Here is an 18500-nt window from a genome sequence, read left to right as displayed (position 1 = left end):
ATGGATCAACCTATTCCTAGAAGTAATGCTTGTTGAACTTATCAGCTAGCTAGTTAATGTAAAATGATGCATAGTAAAAAAGGGAGATGCTGAACTTGATTGGTAGAATATACTGGTAAAGCAAACAAGCACTTAAGAAGATTAACTGGAATAAGTATGTCGAAAGTTGCTGTATAATATGTGCAAAATTGCTTACCATGTATTCTAAACTTTGGTTAAAATTTTCAGATTGAAGTTCTATAGAAACATTATGGAAGCAACACAAGTGATTACAAACACAGGAATGAGGTAAGTTATTATTAGTGCAAAAAGCAAGCATATGCTAAAAGCAAAGCATATGGATTTAAAAAAAAAAAAAAGAGAATGAATCTCATGGAAGTTTTAATACAAGACCAGAAAGGTCTCTTGTAAACATTGGTATTTACAAGTTTACGATTTGTACAACTACAAAAGGATAATTCTAAATATTAGTAGTGCATTTACAATGAATTTACGCTTTTTTTGTAATAAGAGAAATGACTAAGTTTATCTTTTTCCTTTTAAATCTTCAGGGGATATCTTTCAAGATTAAGATATTTGTTACAAATAGTAGAAAAATCGTTTCTTTACAAAAAAAGTATATATTAAAATATTTATACATTTTAAGTTACTATATAATAACTGGACATTTTTGCCTCGTACTCAGGCACCACAACGTAAGAACGTGGTATAAGGAACTGAAACCAAACAGAATTTGCTCATATACCAAATCTTTTGAATTACCTGTGCAAGATCTGTAGCAATCCTGGGGACTCTCCCTCAAATACTACTGCGTGGGCCAATTATTTATTTATTTATTTTTAACTTGGAACTGTGTATTTTTTATGTTTTAACTACCACTACCAAAAAAGACCTACTGGATAGAGCATGGTCCTCCACCCCACCATCTTCAATATAGTTTCTATATGGTACTCATACCTGAGCAAGGCTGTGTAACGCTGATGTTTCAAACGTAAAAAAGGTTATATATTTTTAAGATAAAAACAATGCAAAAATAAAATATTTGTAGCATTTACAAATAGTACAAGAGTTACATTAAACACTACATTCGAAACTTGAGATTTAGGATGTTGTTTCTACTTTGAGCTTGATGTTTTCATATCTGCAAAAAGAAGGAGACATTGTTAAACATGTTTCATAATTTCACATCGTGTACGTGGTCAAACACTTTCAAACAACCACTGTTTCAGAGTTCTGGGATACAGATCATGGTCGAAGCCCTTGCCAATTAAAGGGTTAGAACAGCACTGGAAACGTTATGGAAGACAACTCCATTGTTGCTCTCCACCTCAGCAAAACACATGTTAAAAACCAGCAGTGGCGAACTCGACAGATGGCTTTCAACCACCCCTGTGGACTGCAGCCCACAGACCCAGAAGTCACCTAAACCCACACAACAGTTCGGCACTCCCCAGGGGCTGGGCACGCTCCCCTCGCTCTGCCCCCCCCTAACCTTCCTCCCCGCTCTCAGCACCTCTCGCTGAGCAAAGCCAGGTCCCAGCTAGCAGAAAGCTAAGCCAGAGAGGGCAAGGAGTGGGGTGAGAGGAGAAGCCAGCAGAACTTCGTGGTTTGAGCCCCTGCATTGGCTTATTTAAAAGTGAGCCAGAACTGACTGGGCTAAAAACTGTTTCCCGTGGATCCATTCCCATCCTCAACTCATCATGAACCTGTACAAATTCAAGCGCGGGGACAAGATGACAAAACCTCACCTGGCTGCAATACAGACTTTAAAGCGTTTATGCATCACAAAAATACACCTTACAAAAAGTTTTTCTAATAAGGAAGGAGAAAACATGGAAAAAACACCTGATTACACCCATGCGCGTAACTGGATTATGTCTTATTAGAATGAAAAACTTTTGAGCTGAAGTGAAGCCCAGGAAAACGAGCAGCTTACTAGGCTTTCATTATTTGAGGGACTGGGCAAGACGCAAACCCCAACATTTCAGTTCTTGCTTGTCTTTCGCTTGTGAACAAATACCAAAAAAAAAAAAAAAAAATCTAAATGTTTTGCCAAATCCAACAACTACATTTTCTTAAAACTTCTATGAGGAACAAAACAACATTTCAAGAACTGCACAGGCACCGCTGAGAAAAGTGTTGGTTCTCAAGACACAACATGCCATTTTCTCCGCCACAGCTACAGCCCATTTAAATGCTGCGTCTGACACTGACTTTACCTTGAAGCCACCGAACCTGCGTGGCCGGTCCGTATCCTCTCTCATTCTTTGCCGAAATTCTGAACACTATAGCAGGTCGGGAAGTGTAATCAACATGAGCATTTGAAAGCTGGGCAGCAGTCACTATACACGATGTTTTAAGACCACAGTATATTCTCATAAACACAAGCTGACTTGGGTTTTCCTGTAATTGTGTGGAACGAATTGCTAAGTAGGCCGAATATTCTAAAATATTTCCAGAGGGTGAAGCAGGAGGCTCCCAAGAAAGATGAATACAGTCTACACTCTGAAGAAAAAGGGAGAAAATGAGATAGTATGTAGGTAACCATTAGATACTTGAATATGTGTATATATATATATATGAAAATATAAAAATACAAAAACCCTCTAAAGATCATCTGAAAATTCTAACCTAACATCATCACTCTTTGGAGGTAAGGATGTGTCTTTTGACTTTTTTTAATAAAGCACGGTAAACCCCTCTAGACTTAAGGATGCAGAAAGAGAAAATCATGGGGAAATTACCAGATGACCGAGGAAGATGTGTATCTGGTAACAGGATCAGTGTCTTAAGATAATTCTTTATAGCAAATTTCTTAAAGAATATTACCGTAGGCAGAATTAACCAAGTAAGCGTTTGACGCTATTTTATATGACAATTTTAACTTGGGAAAAAACCCTCAATAATAAACCAACTAAAACCAAGAGTTCTGAGGTTAAGCTTGTGACCAGAATTTTACACACCTCAGAACTAGAATTACCTAAATTTCTCACCTTGGTGATTTTGACTGTTGAAGGAGCTCCAGGAAAACCTGGAATGCAAGTCTTGAATTCACTGATTTTACTGAAAGGCCCAACACCACAGCCATTAATTGCAGCAACTCTGAACCTGTACACTGTGCCTGGAAAAAGATCCTGTTTCTTAAGTAATCTGTAGTCTGGTACATCTGCACTTTCCGTCTGAAAATAAAGCAACATTTGTGTTAATTTTTAAAATATTCTAAACACAATTAGCCTAAAAAAGTACAAAGTGGGTAGCAATAAACGAGAAGAATACGTTTACTTGAAACTGAAAATCTATCTCATAGTTTTGTACTTAAATCAGAACTTACAAAAAAGTTCTGACTGAGAACTAGCTCACCTCAAAACAGCTGATCTAAGATGCAATATGAGACTCCATCTCTAACCAAAAAAAAACCACCCCCATTTTTCAGTCATATTAATTGAACTGCACCAGTTATTTGTACTTGGGAAAGTAAAAGCAAAGCAGCATTTCCAACTGTATAGCTCATGATTTAATTAGCATACTCTTCTGTCCTAACAAAATGGTTTGCTTTTGAAAACAGTTATTCCTATTAGTTAGGGGTTGCGATTGGACACGTAGGTCATCAAAATGTTTTTAAAGAAAAGCACTGTAAGTTAGTTACAAATAAGTTTCTGAAACGTTATGTGCCACTGTACTTCCATGTTTAAAACTGCATTGATGCACCCCTGAAACCTCCAATGGCAGTTCCATATTCCTTCTGAATAATGTATAAGATATCACAATCGATGTTAACACTGTAAAACGTGCTACGTTCTTCAAAACTAAGATGTGCAATATTTCTAGTGAAGTGCTTTCAAAGAAAGTGTTCTGTTCTTTCGCTTCTGTCTCAAGAAAACCATACACACTGGTTTTGTTTCTAGTTTGCTTGGACATCATTAATTTACACTTTAACCATCAAAGCTGCAACATTTTCGCAAGCGTCACACTATTTCATACACAAACTTACATATGCAACAACACTAAGGTAGAGAAACCTAATACAAAACCCACTGCAATTCCATATCTCGTCTTTTTAAACAGCCTAGCCTATGTCTTGTTAGTACCTCTAATAATTTGTAAGCAAAGGTTCTAGAAACGGAGAAGAAACTTTGATCAAAACATTTCAATGCTGTACTGACATAACATATTAAAGTTGTGGCTTTTTAGTTTTTAAGAATTTTTACTGGCTTGAAAGCTCACTAAGTTTTAAATTCTTTCCTAAGGCTAGAAATATGGAAAGAATTAGCAACAGCCAAATAAGATGCTCCATATTATCATACGACAACAACAGATGAAAATTCGTCTGGTTTAGGAAACAGTAAAAAAAGGTGAGCAAAACACATCAGCAACTACTGGTCACAAGATCCAAACCTCCTGTAAGCACCAGATCCTGCTGCAGTATCAGAATATCCCACATTTCGTTGTCAAGCATATGAGCAACAGATTCCAAACTACATATGTGCAAGTTATGTGAGAGAAGAACTAGCAGCCACCTTGTTAGAGATGCTCAGTGTTTCCTCTGGCAACAAGTAGTACTGGCTCACCACAGCGCTGTTGTTCTTAAAAATTCCAACATCATACCACTGCCGGTCCCTTGTTTTCACCGGTGCCATCTGTCTTTGCGGAGTTTTCTAGTATTTGAAGGACATGTTATGTAGAGTACCCATACTTCAACATAACGTTAAAAAAATGTTAAGAGTCTAGTATACATGAGAGACAAGCCCCTTTTATACCAGTGTTACTTTCTTATACTTCACATGGATATGCACATATTGTTAAAGTACTGTTGAAAACCAATTGGTTCTTACAGATTGATTTAGACACAGTCCATCATTTAAAAAAAAAACCCAACAAAACAACACAGCTCGGATGTCACCTTCAATATTCTAGTTTAAACAGGGAGGGGAAAGAGTGTAAAGCTGTAGAACCAGGTGTCTGTAGCAGCATGCAGTTGTGAGTTAATTTCACTCAGAGGTCGAAAAGTTCCACAACGTGGTCCCGCATCGGTAGCTCTACTGGGGATTCAGCTACGCCTCAGCCCCAAACACACGCTCTTGCCGGCCGCTGCTGAACTTGCTGGCAGCTGAGAACAGGCCCCCTGCTGTGGCACGGGGTGATGGTGGCAGAGGGCACGGGAACTGTTCCTGACTGCCCCAGAAAGACAAACTGTCTTTCCCGCTTCTCGCCAGGCGCCAGGGAGGGTGCTTGCACGGCCAGTGTGCCCAGCACAGACAGGCCGTGATCCTGCTAGCGCAGGGAAGGGGCAGGAGTGAGTGGCAGCTGCTCTTGGCAAAAGGAACCCAACCCTTTAGCAGCAGCTGCTTCTTCCCACCCTTAGCTCCTCTCTTGTGGTGGCAACAGTGGCACCTTGGTTTGTATTAAGTTGGAAGCAGGTGAAATAGGAAGCATTTACTTTTTCAGGCAGTATTTACAGCTTGCATAGCCAGTCCCCATCTCCTCTAGGGAAAAACATCAAGATGTCAGTTAAGTTACGTTTCAAACCTACAGATCAGCAGCTAACACTAGTCTGCCCTAATATGTGCTTCATTTTAAATTCAGTTGTGCATACTGAAAAGCATTTTACACTTCCACATCACGCAGCAGAGACCATTCCACCGTGCCAGTCGATAAAAATGATTCAACAGCTGAAACACATGCTTGGATCTCCTCCCAACTACACAACTGCTGCTCAGGCTCAAATCAAACCCACACAGTGCAATTAGTTTTACAACAGAAATGTCTACCCCTGTATTATTCACTTCAAGCCCTAAATACACATCGCTTTTCTTTCAGAGATATAATTGATGGAAAACAGATGAGCCCTTACAACTAATCAACAGAACAATAAATACAGCAATTTGATTATACTTGTTGAGACTTACAGAGGAGTGTGAATCATTTGTCTGTCCAGTATTGACCCTTGTTGAAGGCATGATAGAAGCAGTTTCAGCAGCTAGAAACAAAAAGCTGTATTTAAAAAGCTTAAGTGATACAAAAAATTTAACACAAAGTCCACAGAGTATGAAAGTGGACCTCAATAGCTATTTACAAGTATTTGTTGCAAAAGTATGACTTGGGCTTCTTTTGCATGCAGTTCTATTTATAACACGAACAACTAATTTTGGCTTGTGTCATATCCACAGAACAATGACATGAGCCTGGCATCACAGGCTGCTACAGATAATACAAGCAGAAGGCAGGACTCAGAAAATCCTAAGTGACCAAATTATGAAATTGGTATGAAATATTTGTGAACAAATAATCTAAATACCAGATCGAGGCACATACTGATGACACTGTATGAATAGTCTAAGCATGAAATCTTAATCTGAATGCACTGTTTCTGACATCAATACAGTCTGAACTCTGAACATGAGCAGTTAATCGTTAAACAATCCTAACAAATGGGAAAAGAACATCAATTAAATATAAAACGGAATCTTAAAAATAAAAAGATAAAGCACAAGAGCAACACAAGGGAATATTAGTATTCTATACTTGTGTTTCTGGGTTTTGTTTCTAAAATATGATACTGTTTGGTAAAAATTACACTACTCACACAGCATCAATAAAAGAATACAGTTCTTTAGGTAACACTCAAAACAATAGCAAGCACAGCCTGTTGATATTCATGAAAAACAAAACTTGAAAAACTACCAATATGTTTAGTTTCTGCATTGCTGCTTATCTGGGGTATTTCAAGCAGACGGTGAAGAGGTCACCACGCTTGACTAGCGGTGAGCTAGCCACAGGAACTGGCCATATTTGTTACAGAGGTCAATCGTTTCAAATCAAAATCACCTAAGGTTGCTATTTGTAGTACTTTTCCTGACTAAATAAGTAGACAACCACTGAATGAAAGCAAATGTGCTACGGGCACCAAAACTGGCTGCCACTGCTACTTAGAAAAAGGAGCTTCTGCATAAATGAAGATTCAAAGGACTTTTCACTTACAGGAAACAAAGCGGTTTACGAAAGTATAAAAGGAATATCCTGACTTTAAAAGATGCTAAAATCATAGCAGAGATCATCCAGGATGCCCAAGGTCCTCAGTGCCCAAAGCCCTAGCTCAATCCCAGGTACTAGTCAAGATGGGAATCCCACCACACTAGAGGAACTCTGATGGCCTTAGATATATATGGCTCAAAATACAGTATGTGAAACACATTTCAAACCTTCAGATTTTGAATTGAATGTTGTTAGTGAAGTTTCATCTTTAACAACTGCCCCATTTGTACTTGATGATTCAGTTTTAACAGCCTGCTGGGTTACCATAGTTTGTGAGCTGGAGACAGTACTGGATACAGAAGCATCAGGATTTACAGTTCGTTTGTCCAAGTCATGTAATTCACCTACATTTGCTGAAGTCTGAGGACCTTAAAAAAAGAAAACATTAACCATAATTCAATACTGGTAACACCTAACAAGTCTCAACTTGATCTGATGGCTTCAGTTTCATATAAAACCAAAGTTTAGCTCATATTTAGGTTAGAATACATCTGATTATTTTAATTGCTAATGCTTTCCTTAGGTATGTAACTTAATAAGAGTCTGTCCGCACAGTCATAAACTGATATATGTAAACATGTTAAAACACCTGTTTCATTCATTTTAAGCTTGCTATTCTATAACTATTTGGTTACAAAAGGATTCATTTGGAAAACAATCCTAATATAAAGAAAAAGTATCCACAGAAATCAGTATCACAGATTTGTAACAACCAATTTAAGATTAACTACTGTGGAAGTCTGTTTCTGACTTAGCACTAAGACCCGCAATTTTCATACAATACTAAATTACACCATGAAGAAAATGAAAATCCAACAACCTATAAATTACATGACAGTAAAATATAAACAGATTGGGTGATTGAGCCTGAATTCACCACACTGAACTTAAGGCACTTCAGTGAAAGGCCATCTTCTATTTCCTCTGCAGTCAGAGAGTAACCTGCTCCTCTCTACGTTGCCTAAAATTTTACACCGGCTAACAGCTTTTCACTATTAACAGATAGAAGTAGTGTCAAAGAGAGCCTGGAGTTACTATCATCTTAATGTTGCAAAATTAATCTGGCCCTGTTAGTCTGTTCTTTGATGTTAAAAAAGGCTATTTATGTTTAAAAGACACATTTGCCATCATAATAATGAATATATTGAGATTTCACGTTCCTTGCAACACTTCAAACAACTTTTCATTTTTCCTTGTATCTTCTAAAAATACGTACAGTAATAACTAGCACAAGTTGTGGGTTTTTTTAAACTACAAAGGCCTCTAAAATAGTTTTAAATTGCAAGACAGAGATAATCTTGTTTTATGTTTATGAGATTAATTTTAACTCTCACTTTTTAATTAATTGTTATTCTATAGTCATCTTACTTGAAGTACAAACAGGCAAAAGAGAAGGGGCATTTGATTCTTTGAATCCTGTAGCATCTGCATGGTTTTTCATAGTCTCCTGTACAATCTTGTTTTCAGGTGCTGCGACCTTTTCTTTTCCTTCTACTTTTAATAATGAGCTGGATGAAATGGAAACTTGGACCTAACCAAAACAACACATTTGTTAATGTTTAACTGCAAAGTTCAGAAATTTCAGTTGCAAACATGGCATGAAAATGCTTGCTCAAAAACAACAAACAAAAATCCTCCAACAAATCCCCCTAGCGCTTAGAGTTAAAACAAGAAACCAACCTCACAATCCACCTTATCTTAGCCATTATGAAACAAAGACTCAAACTCTGAGTTGACTTGGAAGTGTCCCCAACACACACAAAATTTTATCTGCGAGTGAGCTCACATTCTCAGATTATTACACAGAAGTTCATCGATGCACACATTGAGTCTACTGGGAGGACTTGAGGGGATGGCAAAAATCACAATTACAGAGGCTTTCAACCTCTGCTTTCCTGGCACATACCTAAGATATTTCTCCTGTTAGTAAAATTTATAGTACTTCTCCACATGTTTTCTCCAAGAATACATTATGGATCCCATATCGACCTGAGGCCTTACACAACTAAGCTCCAAATTTCTAAAAATGTGATCCTTTAGCCAGAGTTTGTCCTCCCTCTTTCTTTTAAATTGGCAGAACAGCGGAACATATACAACTGCACAACCAGAACAGATAATATTTGGATTTATACTGTAGTAGGAACCTACAACTAAGCAGACTGGCATAAAAACACTAACAAAGAAAGAATATGCCTTATTCTTTTTGCCACCCACATTAATTTCATCATCATTTTGAGGATGAATAGTATTTCTACTGGTATCAGGCTCCCAGTTAGCATTCTGGAAGTCAATACAGTTGCAGCTTCCTTTCTCCATTACCAGGGAAAGGACTACAAAGACTATCTGTCAATCATAAAAGTAAAAATTATGTAAGAAAACAGACACAACTACTTCAGCAGGTGTCTTTTCTGTTTGATTTTGGGTTTCTTCTAAGGCCTACAATGTATGCAGGGACTTTTAAAACTGAGAAAGTGTTTTGGCCGTTCTCTCACTTCCCACACTACTTTGCCACTTAGGCATTTTTCAGTTTACACTTACGTTATTAGGAATTGCATTATTTGTTTGGCTGGGATGATCCACCTTCATTTCTGGATAAGGGACGCTAGGCATTGATTGTGGATTTTGATGTAGAGAAGAGCCACCTTTCAGGTAAACAAAAGCAAATTCCAATCAGTTACATAGAATTCAATATTACATTGGTTGGAATCTACTCCAGCAAGCAAGAGGGAGACCCGAAGTTGCCTGAAGGAAAACTTGGTTGTAAGACTGAAATTAACCTGCATGGCCAAACAATCAGATAAAATCCCTTCTTCACTGTTTCCTTCTCAAATCACGCCCAGCGCTGTACAAACATCTTCATATTCAGATAGGTGGCCAAAACTGACAGAGACAAGTTAAAGCTGAGTTTTCCATAATTATGATGCACACATTTTGGGAATACCAAAGAAATAGGGTCTCTCTCTCTCTCTCAAAATGATTTTTAAAAAAAAACCCTCATATTAATTATTTTCACAACCCTCTATACCTTTGCACAAACACGAGCATAATGTGAGCTGACTACTACCTTGCGAACTCAGCACTGACGTCTCAGGAACCCCAGTACCAGGTATTCCAGTCACTGATGGTACTGGTGAGTCAGCGTGCAACTGAAGAAGATATCCTTCAACTGTAGGTACTTCATCCCATTTCACTTGAAAAGAGTTGGTTGTAGCTCTAATCAGCTGTACCTGTGATGGTGCTGGAGGTTTCTCTACAAGAAACCAATAAAACATGCCATGTTTGAAATTGCCCTCATTTATCAGTTTAAGAAGTATCTACAGAATGCAAGCAAAATCAATAGCTCCTTTTTCACTTAGGTACAATATCTACCAGACTCAACAAGAAACAGTTGTCAAAGGTGGCCAGTCAAGTCAGAGAATTACAAAGTGCCACTCTAGAGCGATCAAAAATGCTGAAGTTTTGATGCTTTGGTTTTTAATGGCTCTTCTGCTGCCAGTACATCTTTGGGTTGTATACACATCATTATAGGGATTATGGAGACAAATGATCCTCATCCTTTCCTAAAAGGCTGCACGCAGCTCTTTGGCTCCTAAAGCTTTATGTATTCCTGGAAAGGGTGCACAGAAGACAGCGCTTCCTTTTCGCTGGCTCTCTATAGCTAAAGAGAGCTCGCTCTCAAACTCCTTCCGCAGAGGCTGAAGCCCAGGCATGACTCAATGCCAATGACCTGCTCCTCTCACTTGACTTGATGCCCGACTAGGCTGCACTCTCAAGCACATCCCTCCCCTGCTCCTCTTTTTCACCTTCTGACCTTTCTGAGAGGAAGGAAAAAAAAAAAAAAGAAAAAAAAGAAAACACAATCTCTGAAACATTTCACAATCTCCAGTAACCATTCTCACATTTCTGCTTGAGAGGACAACAACTCCCTCCCCAAAGTACTGTTCTGGTTCCCTCTCTCCCAATACCATCTCAGTGTCCTGCCATCAAGCCAGCTACTAATGAGTGATTAGTGCTCCAGGAACAATTTGGTCCTTTCTCAGATTCGACAGCAACTTTTTGCAGTCCAAGAGATGAGGAAGCAGCAGCAGCAGCAGCAATGATCCCAAGAGGAGGAGGAGTGTGGTAAAAAAAAAAAAGAGTAAGTAGCAGCAGAAAAGATCACTGAGAAGAGAGGCCAGGAACCTTAAGTTTTGGTAAAACACCCTTTAGCACCTTGTATCTACTAACTATGGCATGCAGTGCAAAACCTAGCCACAAAGGTCTTTAAGAGGCTTTAAACAAGCCTTCCTAATTTTTTCAGTTCAAGTTACAGCTGTAGCCTTCAAACAATCAACACTGAAGCATGGTTTAATTAAATCAGCCTTAAAATTTAAATAATCTTTGAGTTTGCTACAGCTTTAGATGTTCTGATCATCAATGATGCCAGCTTCCCATATGTTAATAAAATATGGAACATAGTACAAGTCTCTTATTTATTTCTGACTCACCAGTATCAAGGTACCAAAGATCTTTGCAGCAAACTTGATTGTTCCAAGCTTTTCTGTAACCATCTCTACCACTCCAGATATACAGACGAGTGCCGACCGCTACAGCACAGTGTCCTGCTCTCGGCCCTGGTAACAAGTTACTTTTGTCCTCCTGGCAATCTGAGATCAGACCTATCCATTCTGTGGTATCTAGTAAATGAAACTCGAAAAATTTAGTTTCCAGATGTTTTCCAAAACAAGCAATACAGATGTTAATACACTTAACTGCTCAGAGAAAATTAAAATAAATCACCTCTGTTTTTATAGACAATTGCATTTAAATTTGCAATATCACAAAGAGAAGGTTGCTTTCCAATTAGTTTGCAAGACATGATCGATTAATACAGGATGAATTTTCTGACCTCTGGTTGTCTCTCTCAGGCAAATACAAGATCAGAAGTGGAGGTTTCAGGGATAGTACTATCATGTTTAGAAAAAATAATTTCAGGATCTGTCTCTTGTGTTCTTCTATAAATGAAGGAAGAGTATTTATATTACTTAGTATTAAAGTTGTATCAACAAAGATTTGCATCAGCAAACCTGCTGAATGTTCAAAGAAAAAAAAAAAATTACTTCTTAAGAAAGATGTAAAAAACTGTCATTTTCTTTAAGTCAGCTAGGATTACAACCGCATATCCTAAAACTTTTCTCAGGGTCTTCAAAATATTTATTCTACTCTGTTAAGAAAGTATTAATTCAAAATGCCCACTCCCAGAAAGGCAGAAAACACTGACCCAAATTAAGATAAGAAAATGAACCGGTACATTTCCATTCACCATCATGAGCAGAAATTTCACCTCCTGCTGACTGTGGAACCCATCCACCAAAAACATACATTCTGAAATATAGGAAAAGAGGGAAGAGGGAAAAAGAAAAGAAAAGCCAATTAACATCCAGATCTGCTGCATGTGCTCTCTCAAACTAGGACAAAACAGAAAATTTCCAGTGCTTTACAGTTCTGATTTACAGCAGATTTTATTTGTCCCTACTCTCTTTAGAAAATATCGTTGCAGATAATCTACCTGCTGAAATTTTTGAGTAAGTTAACTCATTAAAAAAAAAAAGACAACACCAAAATGCCCCCCCCAGCTCCTCAGACAACTTCCCAGACAAAGAAGTTAATCCTGTATCTTTTCACAAACCACCAAACTGCTAATACTCTCCAAAAATCACACATTTCCACAGAATTTCTGCAACCCTTTACTGTACACCTCTCAATAAACCGTTCTAAAATCAGAAGACCAGTATTTAAATCAGATATCAAAATTTAAAAACATAATGCAGGCTACAAACCACTAACACTTTAAGTGAATAATAAAAAGCTAAGCTGTTGGATCATAAGATACAAAGCTTTGACAATTCTTTCCCCCCTTGCCTCTTTCTCCTCACGCCAGCCTTTAAACCCACATTTAAAAGTCCATTTTATCAATGCTACCTGCCAAAACTAACCATGTTAGCAAGAAGCAAAGTAATGAGGAACAGGCTACAGAAAAACTGGCCCACAAAAACGCAGAATGGTTTTGCCTAGAACTAGTTCTGGTCTTTGGGCAGTTTCTTTGCGTAGCGAGTTCATTGTGTCACAGACACACGAGGCGCTCAAGTTGGCTTCTGACAGAGCCAGCTCAGGTCCAGCTGAGACCGCCCCAGAACGCACCAAGGTGCATTAAGAAGCCTGGAAAACTGTTTGCGGGTTGGGCAGATCGTCCCGCTGGATGGAAACACTGACAGTTCGACACCCTCAAATTAACAACAGCACTTTTTCGTTTCTACTGAGGTAGGATAACAGAAGCAGAAAAGTACTCTACAGGGCTGACGATTTATACTGAGCAGTAGTGGATAAGCATCATCATTCTCCTACTAGGTGTACCTTTCTAGAGTTGAGCTTTTAACAACAGACATACTTGTTTCCTATTACATTGGCCGTATGGAGACTGCGAGGAAGCGGTACTGTCCCTTTAGTTTCTGGTCTCGACCAAGTCATGGTTTCTAAAAGAAAAACAATAAAAACCCTCAAAAAATTTACTACTGCATATTTCACTACCTGGAATTTCGGAGGGAACATACCTCTAACATTCAACAAAACAAAATTTCACCTTTTTAAGATGGTCATTTTAAGAAAGAAGGCACAATAACAACCACTTAAAGCACCTTTTAAAATTCACAGGCAATACTGACAAACTAATTGTTTATCAGTTTATCAACAAGGTATATTGTGGTTTCAACACGGGTATTCAACTTGGTTATCACAGTGACAGTCTTTAAAGCACTCTAAGGAAACAATCGCACAGTGTAACCAAAATCAGTGAGGATAAGATACGCAAACAATGCTGTATCTATTTCGTTCCAAAAATTACAAAAGACTAATACTATGGTGTAAATCCCAGTAACACCTGCACCACATCATGCCATTCATCATTACATACTATAATTCTCCCCCTTAGCCAGTAAGGCCCCTGCACTGACTTCTACTGGCAAACCAACTCACCTATGTCAAGTTCCCAAAGATCATTAAGCCGACAGCCACACATCCCTCCAAAAATATACATCTTTGGACTTCCCACATCTTTTCTGCAGTATACGATGGCTGTGTGAGATTCTCGGGGAGACGGCAAGATCCCTTTGGTCACAGGAATACTCCAGCCAACAACGCCAGAACCGTGTTGCAGCTCCAGTTCATAGAAATCATTTAAATATCTAGGGTATTATTGTCAAAGTATGAAAAATTCACTTATAAGGAAGATTACAAGTGAGCCTTAAACCCTGACCACTTCCAAGTATTACAGACTTCTGTTTTGGGAGAGTGCAGAATTCGAAAACCTCAAAACGTCTGATGGCATTGCGGACAGTATCAAAACTAAATGGATTTAAAACAAAAAAAATGAACTCTTATAACTTGTTGCCTCTAAGGAAACATGCTTTCATATCATACTTGATACAGTGTATTACATGAAAGAAACATTCAACACTGGTAACCAACATTCTTAGCAGAAATTACTACATATGGACAAACTTTGAATAAACTGCAAAGTTGTAAAAAAAAGACAATGATGCGGGACTTTAGAGGTGAATTTCTGCAACTCTAAGGCAACAAAGGTGAAAAAACCAGCTGTTTCTCTTCAGGCTGGCCAACAGACAGTTAGCCATTTGTTGCTGAATCTACTGGCAAGTTATTTTTAAATCATGGTCTTTAAATCTTGGCATTCGCACCAGCTACCTCTTTGTTTACTGGGCTTAAAATTGCCAGTTTATAGCTCGGTGGATATAAGTGCTGTGAACTGCAGGTGAACGTGGATATAAAACTTCAGCGTTATAGCATTGTTTGCCGATAATACAGGCAACTTCAGCTGTTACTTTAAAAAATTTCCAGATGAATTTGTAACTGTTTACCACAGCATTATAGAGGAAACTTCCATTGTGAATTCCCTGATGACTCATGAGTCTTTGCTGATTTAAGTAATTCTAACAAACTAGTCATTCTTACAAACATCACCCAAAATACTAGGAAAAATACCAAAGCCTACTCAGGTTTCCCTCCAAAAATGTCAGAGCTGTCAGTCTTACATATTGTGGGACTAGCAGAAGAAATATTTAAGCTTCTCAGCATGTAACCCCTCCGCTGCACAAATAATCCAAATGCGAGTACTTGGTCCTTGCCTCCCTAGAATGTTCCTCTTCAAAGCTGTCCCATTTAGTAATTTATTTTTAAAGACATTGAATTCAAACCAAATCAGCATACCTGGGAACGTTATTATTTGAGTCCTCGCTTTCATTTGCCAGGCCACCAAATAAATAGCACTTGTTACCATATAAAGAAAAGCTGTGGCCAAGTCGAGGACAAGGTGGTGATCCAGTGGAAGGAGCTTGAGGTTTTACTTTCTTCCAGAGCCATCGACTTGCCTTAAAGACAATAAAAATATATTCAGAAATACATTCATTTATAGTCATTCATAATCAATAGAATTCAGGTAATATTAACACTCCCATATTTTCTAATTTATTTTTAAGGGAATGCTGGGCTTTTCTTAGGTTATACTCTAAAAGGGCCACCTTCATAAAACATTATATATTTTATACTTTATTTAGCCTAGATGGAAGTCTCTTCTTCCAACGTTATTTAGATTTTCTCCATCTTCAGAATCTATCTAGAGTCTATCCTTCCTGGAGCAGACCTCATCTAACTTTCCTCTGCAGTTGGTAATATAAAATGTGTTTGTTCATAAATAGGTAAAGTAGTCCTCAAAACTGAAACATCTTCACACATTTCCTACCTGCAATTCATATAGATCATTACTGTATCTTCCATATTCAACCATTCCTCCAAAAACTAGTATTCTGGTACCATCACAAACAAATCCATGTGCTGCGCAGCCTGGAGGAATATCTCCCCTTACAGCAGGAAGGAACCACTGATTTGTAACTATAGTAGAGAAAAGAAAAAAAAAAAAGAAAAGAAAAGAAAAGAGATTTCAAACACCTAGAAGGAAAGTGTATTTTTAGATACCTTTGCTTTCTAAAGAATTACCTTTTACCTGTGCATAACTGTGATTGGGCTGTTTGTAATTGCATTATTTTTTTTTTTTTAATAAAAAGAAAAGCAAACACCTCTGTCGAACCAATGTTACTCAACATATGAATGAGCATATGAGGTCACTGTAATTAATTCAGTTACCAAGGGTCACCCAGCAATTTAACAGACTTGCTGAAAGAGGCTAATGAAGAACGTAAGTGCAGTTCCACACAAGAGATCACTACACTAACTCAGAGGGAGCTAGCCCGAGAAAAAGAATTATTAGAGCTACAGCAGCATGGCAGCGTGCCTGGACTTAACAGCTCTATTGAAAAACTAATTACACCGTTCTGGGACCAGTGTTAATATCTACAGAGCACTGCACTGATCCATGGGAGAGGAGAGGCACAGAGGCAAGAAAGAGCACCTGAGGCTGCCTGATCCAGCGGCAGCACAGCGGTCTTTAAACTGTTCTGGAACGAAAGAATTGCAGGAGATACTGTCTCCTTTTTGCTAAGCTTTTTTCATGAGCACGAAGAGAAAAAGCGCAAAATTAGAAGCTTCCAGGGAATGTTGCTGCAGGGGATTAAGATGCCCTCGCTGCGTGCCAGCTCCTCGCAAGTCATTGCACTTTTAGCAAGAGCAACGGACGACATCCCAAACTCGGGCAGCCCAGGTCGCAGCCCTGTATCTTAGCCCCCAGGGAAAAAAGGTCAGTTTGGGCCAAACGCTTGTCTGGGAACTGGAATGACTGAGTTGTGATCCCTTTTGTCACTGCTGCAAACGGGAAACACTGTTAGCAGAAAGTCTGGGCAGAAAAAAAAAATGACGTTAAGACTCACTCAAACGGCACCCATCAGAACCTCTGTTTTGATAGACAGTATAACTGCGCTATCTAAAAGCTTTCTTTAGATTACTCTCCAAAACAGAAAGGTAGAGATTTTTTTTTTTCTTCCCCCAAAAACGTGATTGAGTACAACAGACCTTTAAGCTACCATGGAAAAATCTGCTTAGAAGAACTCCAACAGTAAGCATCTTCCTCTTAATGAACTACCTCCAAAACACGTTTGTGCTTATTTTCTCTCAGAAACACTCAACAAAAAATACCATCACCCTTTTTTTTTTTGTAGGGGTGTGCGTGATAAGAATAATTTTTTCAATTATTCTTAGAAGTTGACAAGTTAAAAGGATAGTTAACATGCTCTCGCCTTCACGCTTTCGGTATGCCGCACAAGCAGCCAACGCTGGCTGGCTGAGAGGCACAGATCAGCCACCTAACCCTCCCGTCTCAGCCCAAGCTCTGGAATTACGCAGAAGTCACCCAGCCCCACACGGCACCCCGCACAGTGACTACTCAGGCATCTAATCCCTCACGAATAAAATCGGTCTCGGGCAGCTTCCTGTTTGGAAAAGCTCCCAATGCCAACATGTTCGCTTCTCCGAGCAAGATTTCTCTTTCAGCGTGTTCAGCTCTGGTGAGCGGCCACCAGAGGGAAGACGGGGGATCCGGACACTCGAGGGGGCGAACCCAGCCTGCCGTCACCGAGCCGCGACCTGCCAGGGGACACTCTGCACCCCAGGACGAGGGGCTGGGAAAGCAGGACAGACGCGAGGCGCAGAAAGACATTTTCCAGGTTCCTTTTCCCCAGAAAGAAGCAGTTAACCCCCCAACGTCAGCCAGGGCGCAGCACAACCCTGGGAGGGCGCCTCGCCCAGGGGTATTTCCCGCCGCCCCTATTTCGGCTCCAGGTACCTTTTCAGGACGGGGCCTGCCCGCTCCCGCCCGCCGCCCCCTCAGCGCCAGCGGCTCCGCCGAGCGCCCCGCGGGCAGTCCCGGGGAGGCGATTCCCCCCGCCGTGAAGAGGCCGGTGGCGGCTACAGGCATGACAGCCCCGCCGCTGCTCCCCCCGCCCCGCCTGACAGCCCCGGCCCGGCCCGGCCCGGCCCGGCCCCGCCCCGCGCGCTCCCTGCCCCCCCGCCCGCGGCGGGCCGCGCCCGCCGCCCCGCCCCGCCCCGCGCACCCGTGTTGTAGACGTGCAGCTCGTCGGCGATGCCCTCGTTGCCGCCCCCGAAAATAATGACCAGCTCGCGGATGGCGACCGCGCGGTGCCCGTGGCGGGAGCGCGGCACCGGCCCCGTGAAGGAAGACACCCGCCTCCAGCTCAGTCCAGCGGCGGCCGCCGCCATCTTACCGCCACTCCCACAATGCACCGCGCGGCCGGGGCAGGCCGGCGGGGGGAAGGGGGGGGGGTGGCGGCGGGGCGCCGCCGCGGGTCACGTGGCGCCGGCGGGGCGGTCCGGTGCCCGGTAGGGCCCGTTACCCTCGTCCCCCGGCGGAGGTGGCGGTCGCCTGCTGGGTGCTGCCCCGCTCCCCACCCCCCCCGGTGACGGAGGCCGGCTGAGGGGCGCAGCGAGGGAGCTGCGTCTCGTCCCCG

At 40.6% G+C, this 18500-nt stretch overlaps 1 protein-coding gene across 3 annotated transcripts; it reads right to left on the bottom strand.

Annotated features, from left to right (window-relative positions):
• Positions 1–484: 484 nt before the first annotated feature.
• On the bottom strand, positions 485–18252 carry HCFC2 (host cell factor C2). Of its 3 annotated transcripts, XM_086468299.1 has the most exons (17): positions 18087–18252; positions 15827–15975; positions 15295–15455; positions 14028–14252; positions 13623–13624; positions 13460–13544; positions 12293–12396; positions 11520–11708; positions 10097–10282; positions 9571–9674; positions 8401–8563; positions 7200–7400; positions 5907–5977; positions 4518–4655; positions 2994–3179; positions 2220–2505; positions 485–1141 (listed from the first exon to the last, which is right to left on the bottom strand). In XM_086468299.1, exons 1-17 carry the CDS (start codon positions 18250–18252, stop codon positions 1116–1118), a joined length of 2442 nt encoding a protein of 813 aa, XP_086324425.1. In that variant the 3' UTR covers positions 485–1115. The 3 variants fall into 3 exon arrangements, with proteins under 3 accessions (XP_086324425.1, XP_086324414.1, XP_086324421.1); XM_086468288.1 differs by lacking the exon at positions 13623–13624 and having other exon boundaries at positions 2964–3179; positions 14044–14252; XM_086468295.1 differs by lacking the exons at positions 485–1141; positions 13623–13624 and having other exon boundaries at positions 2059–2505; positions 14044–14252.
• Positions 18253–18500: the final 248 nt, after the last annotated feature.

The sequence above is a fragment of the Leptosomus discolor genome, chromosome 1, assembly GCF_034619465.1.
Source record: "Leptosomus discolor isolate bLepDis1 chromosome 1, bLepDis1.hap2, whole genome shotgun sequence".
Lineage (NCBI taxonomy): Eukaryota > Metazoa > Chordata > Aves > Leptosomiformes > Leptosomidae > Leptosomus > Leptosomus discolor.
The sequence above is the reverse complement of the archived record's forward strand: the minus strand, read 5'-3'. Positions and strand labels throughout refer to the sequence as shown.

What these genes read in the sequence shown, in the direction of transcription:
- HCFC2 (XM_086468288.1), bottom strand. Translation starts at nt 18,252, where the DNA reads ATGGCGGCGGCCGCCGCTGGACTGAGCTGGAGGCGGGTGTCTTCCTTC. An exon ending in TCTTTGGGAACTTGACATAG is followed by an intron (nt 13,545 to 14,043) that starts GTGAGTTGGTTT and finishes TTTTTCTTTTAG; the next exon opens with AAACCATGACTTGGTCGAGA. An exon ending in TTTGCCTGTTTGTACTTCAA is followed by an intron (nt 7,401 to 8,400) that starts GTAAGATGACTA and finishes TCTTTTTTTAAG; the next exon opens with GTCCTCAGACTTCAGCAAAT.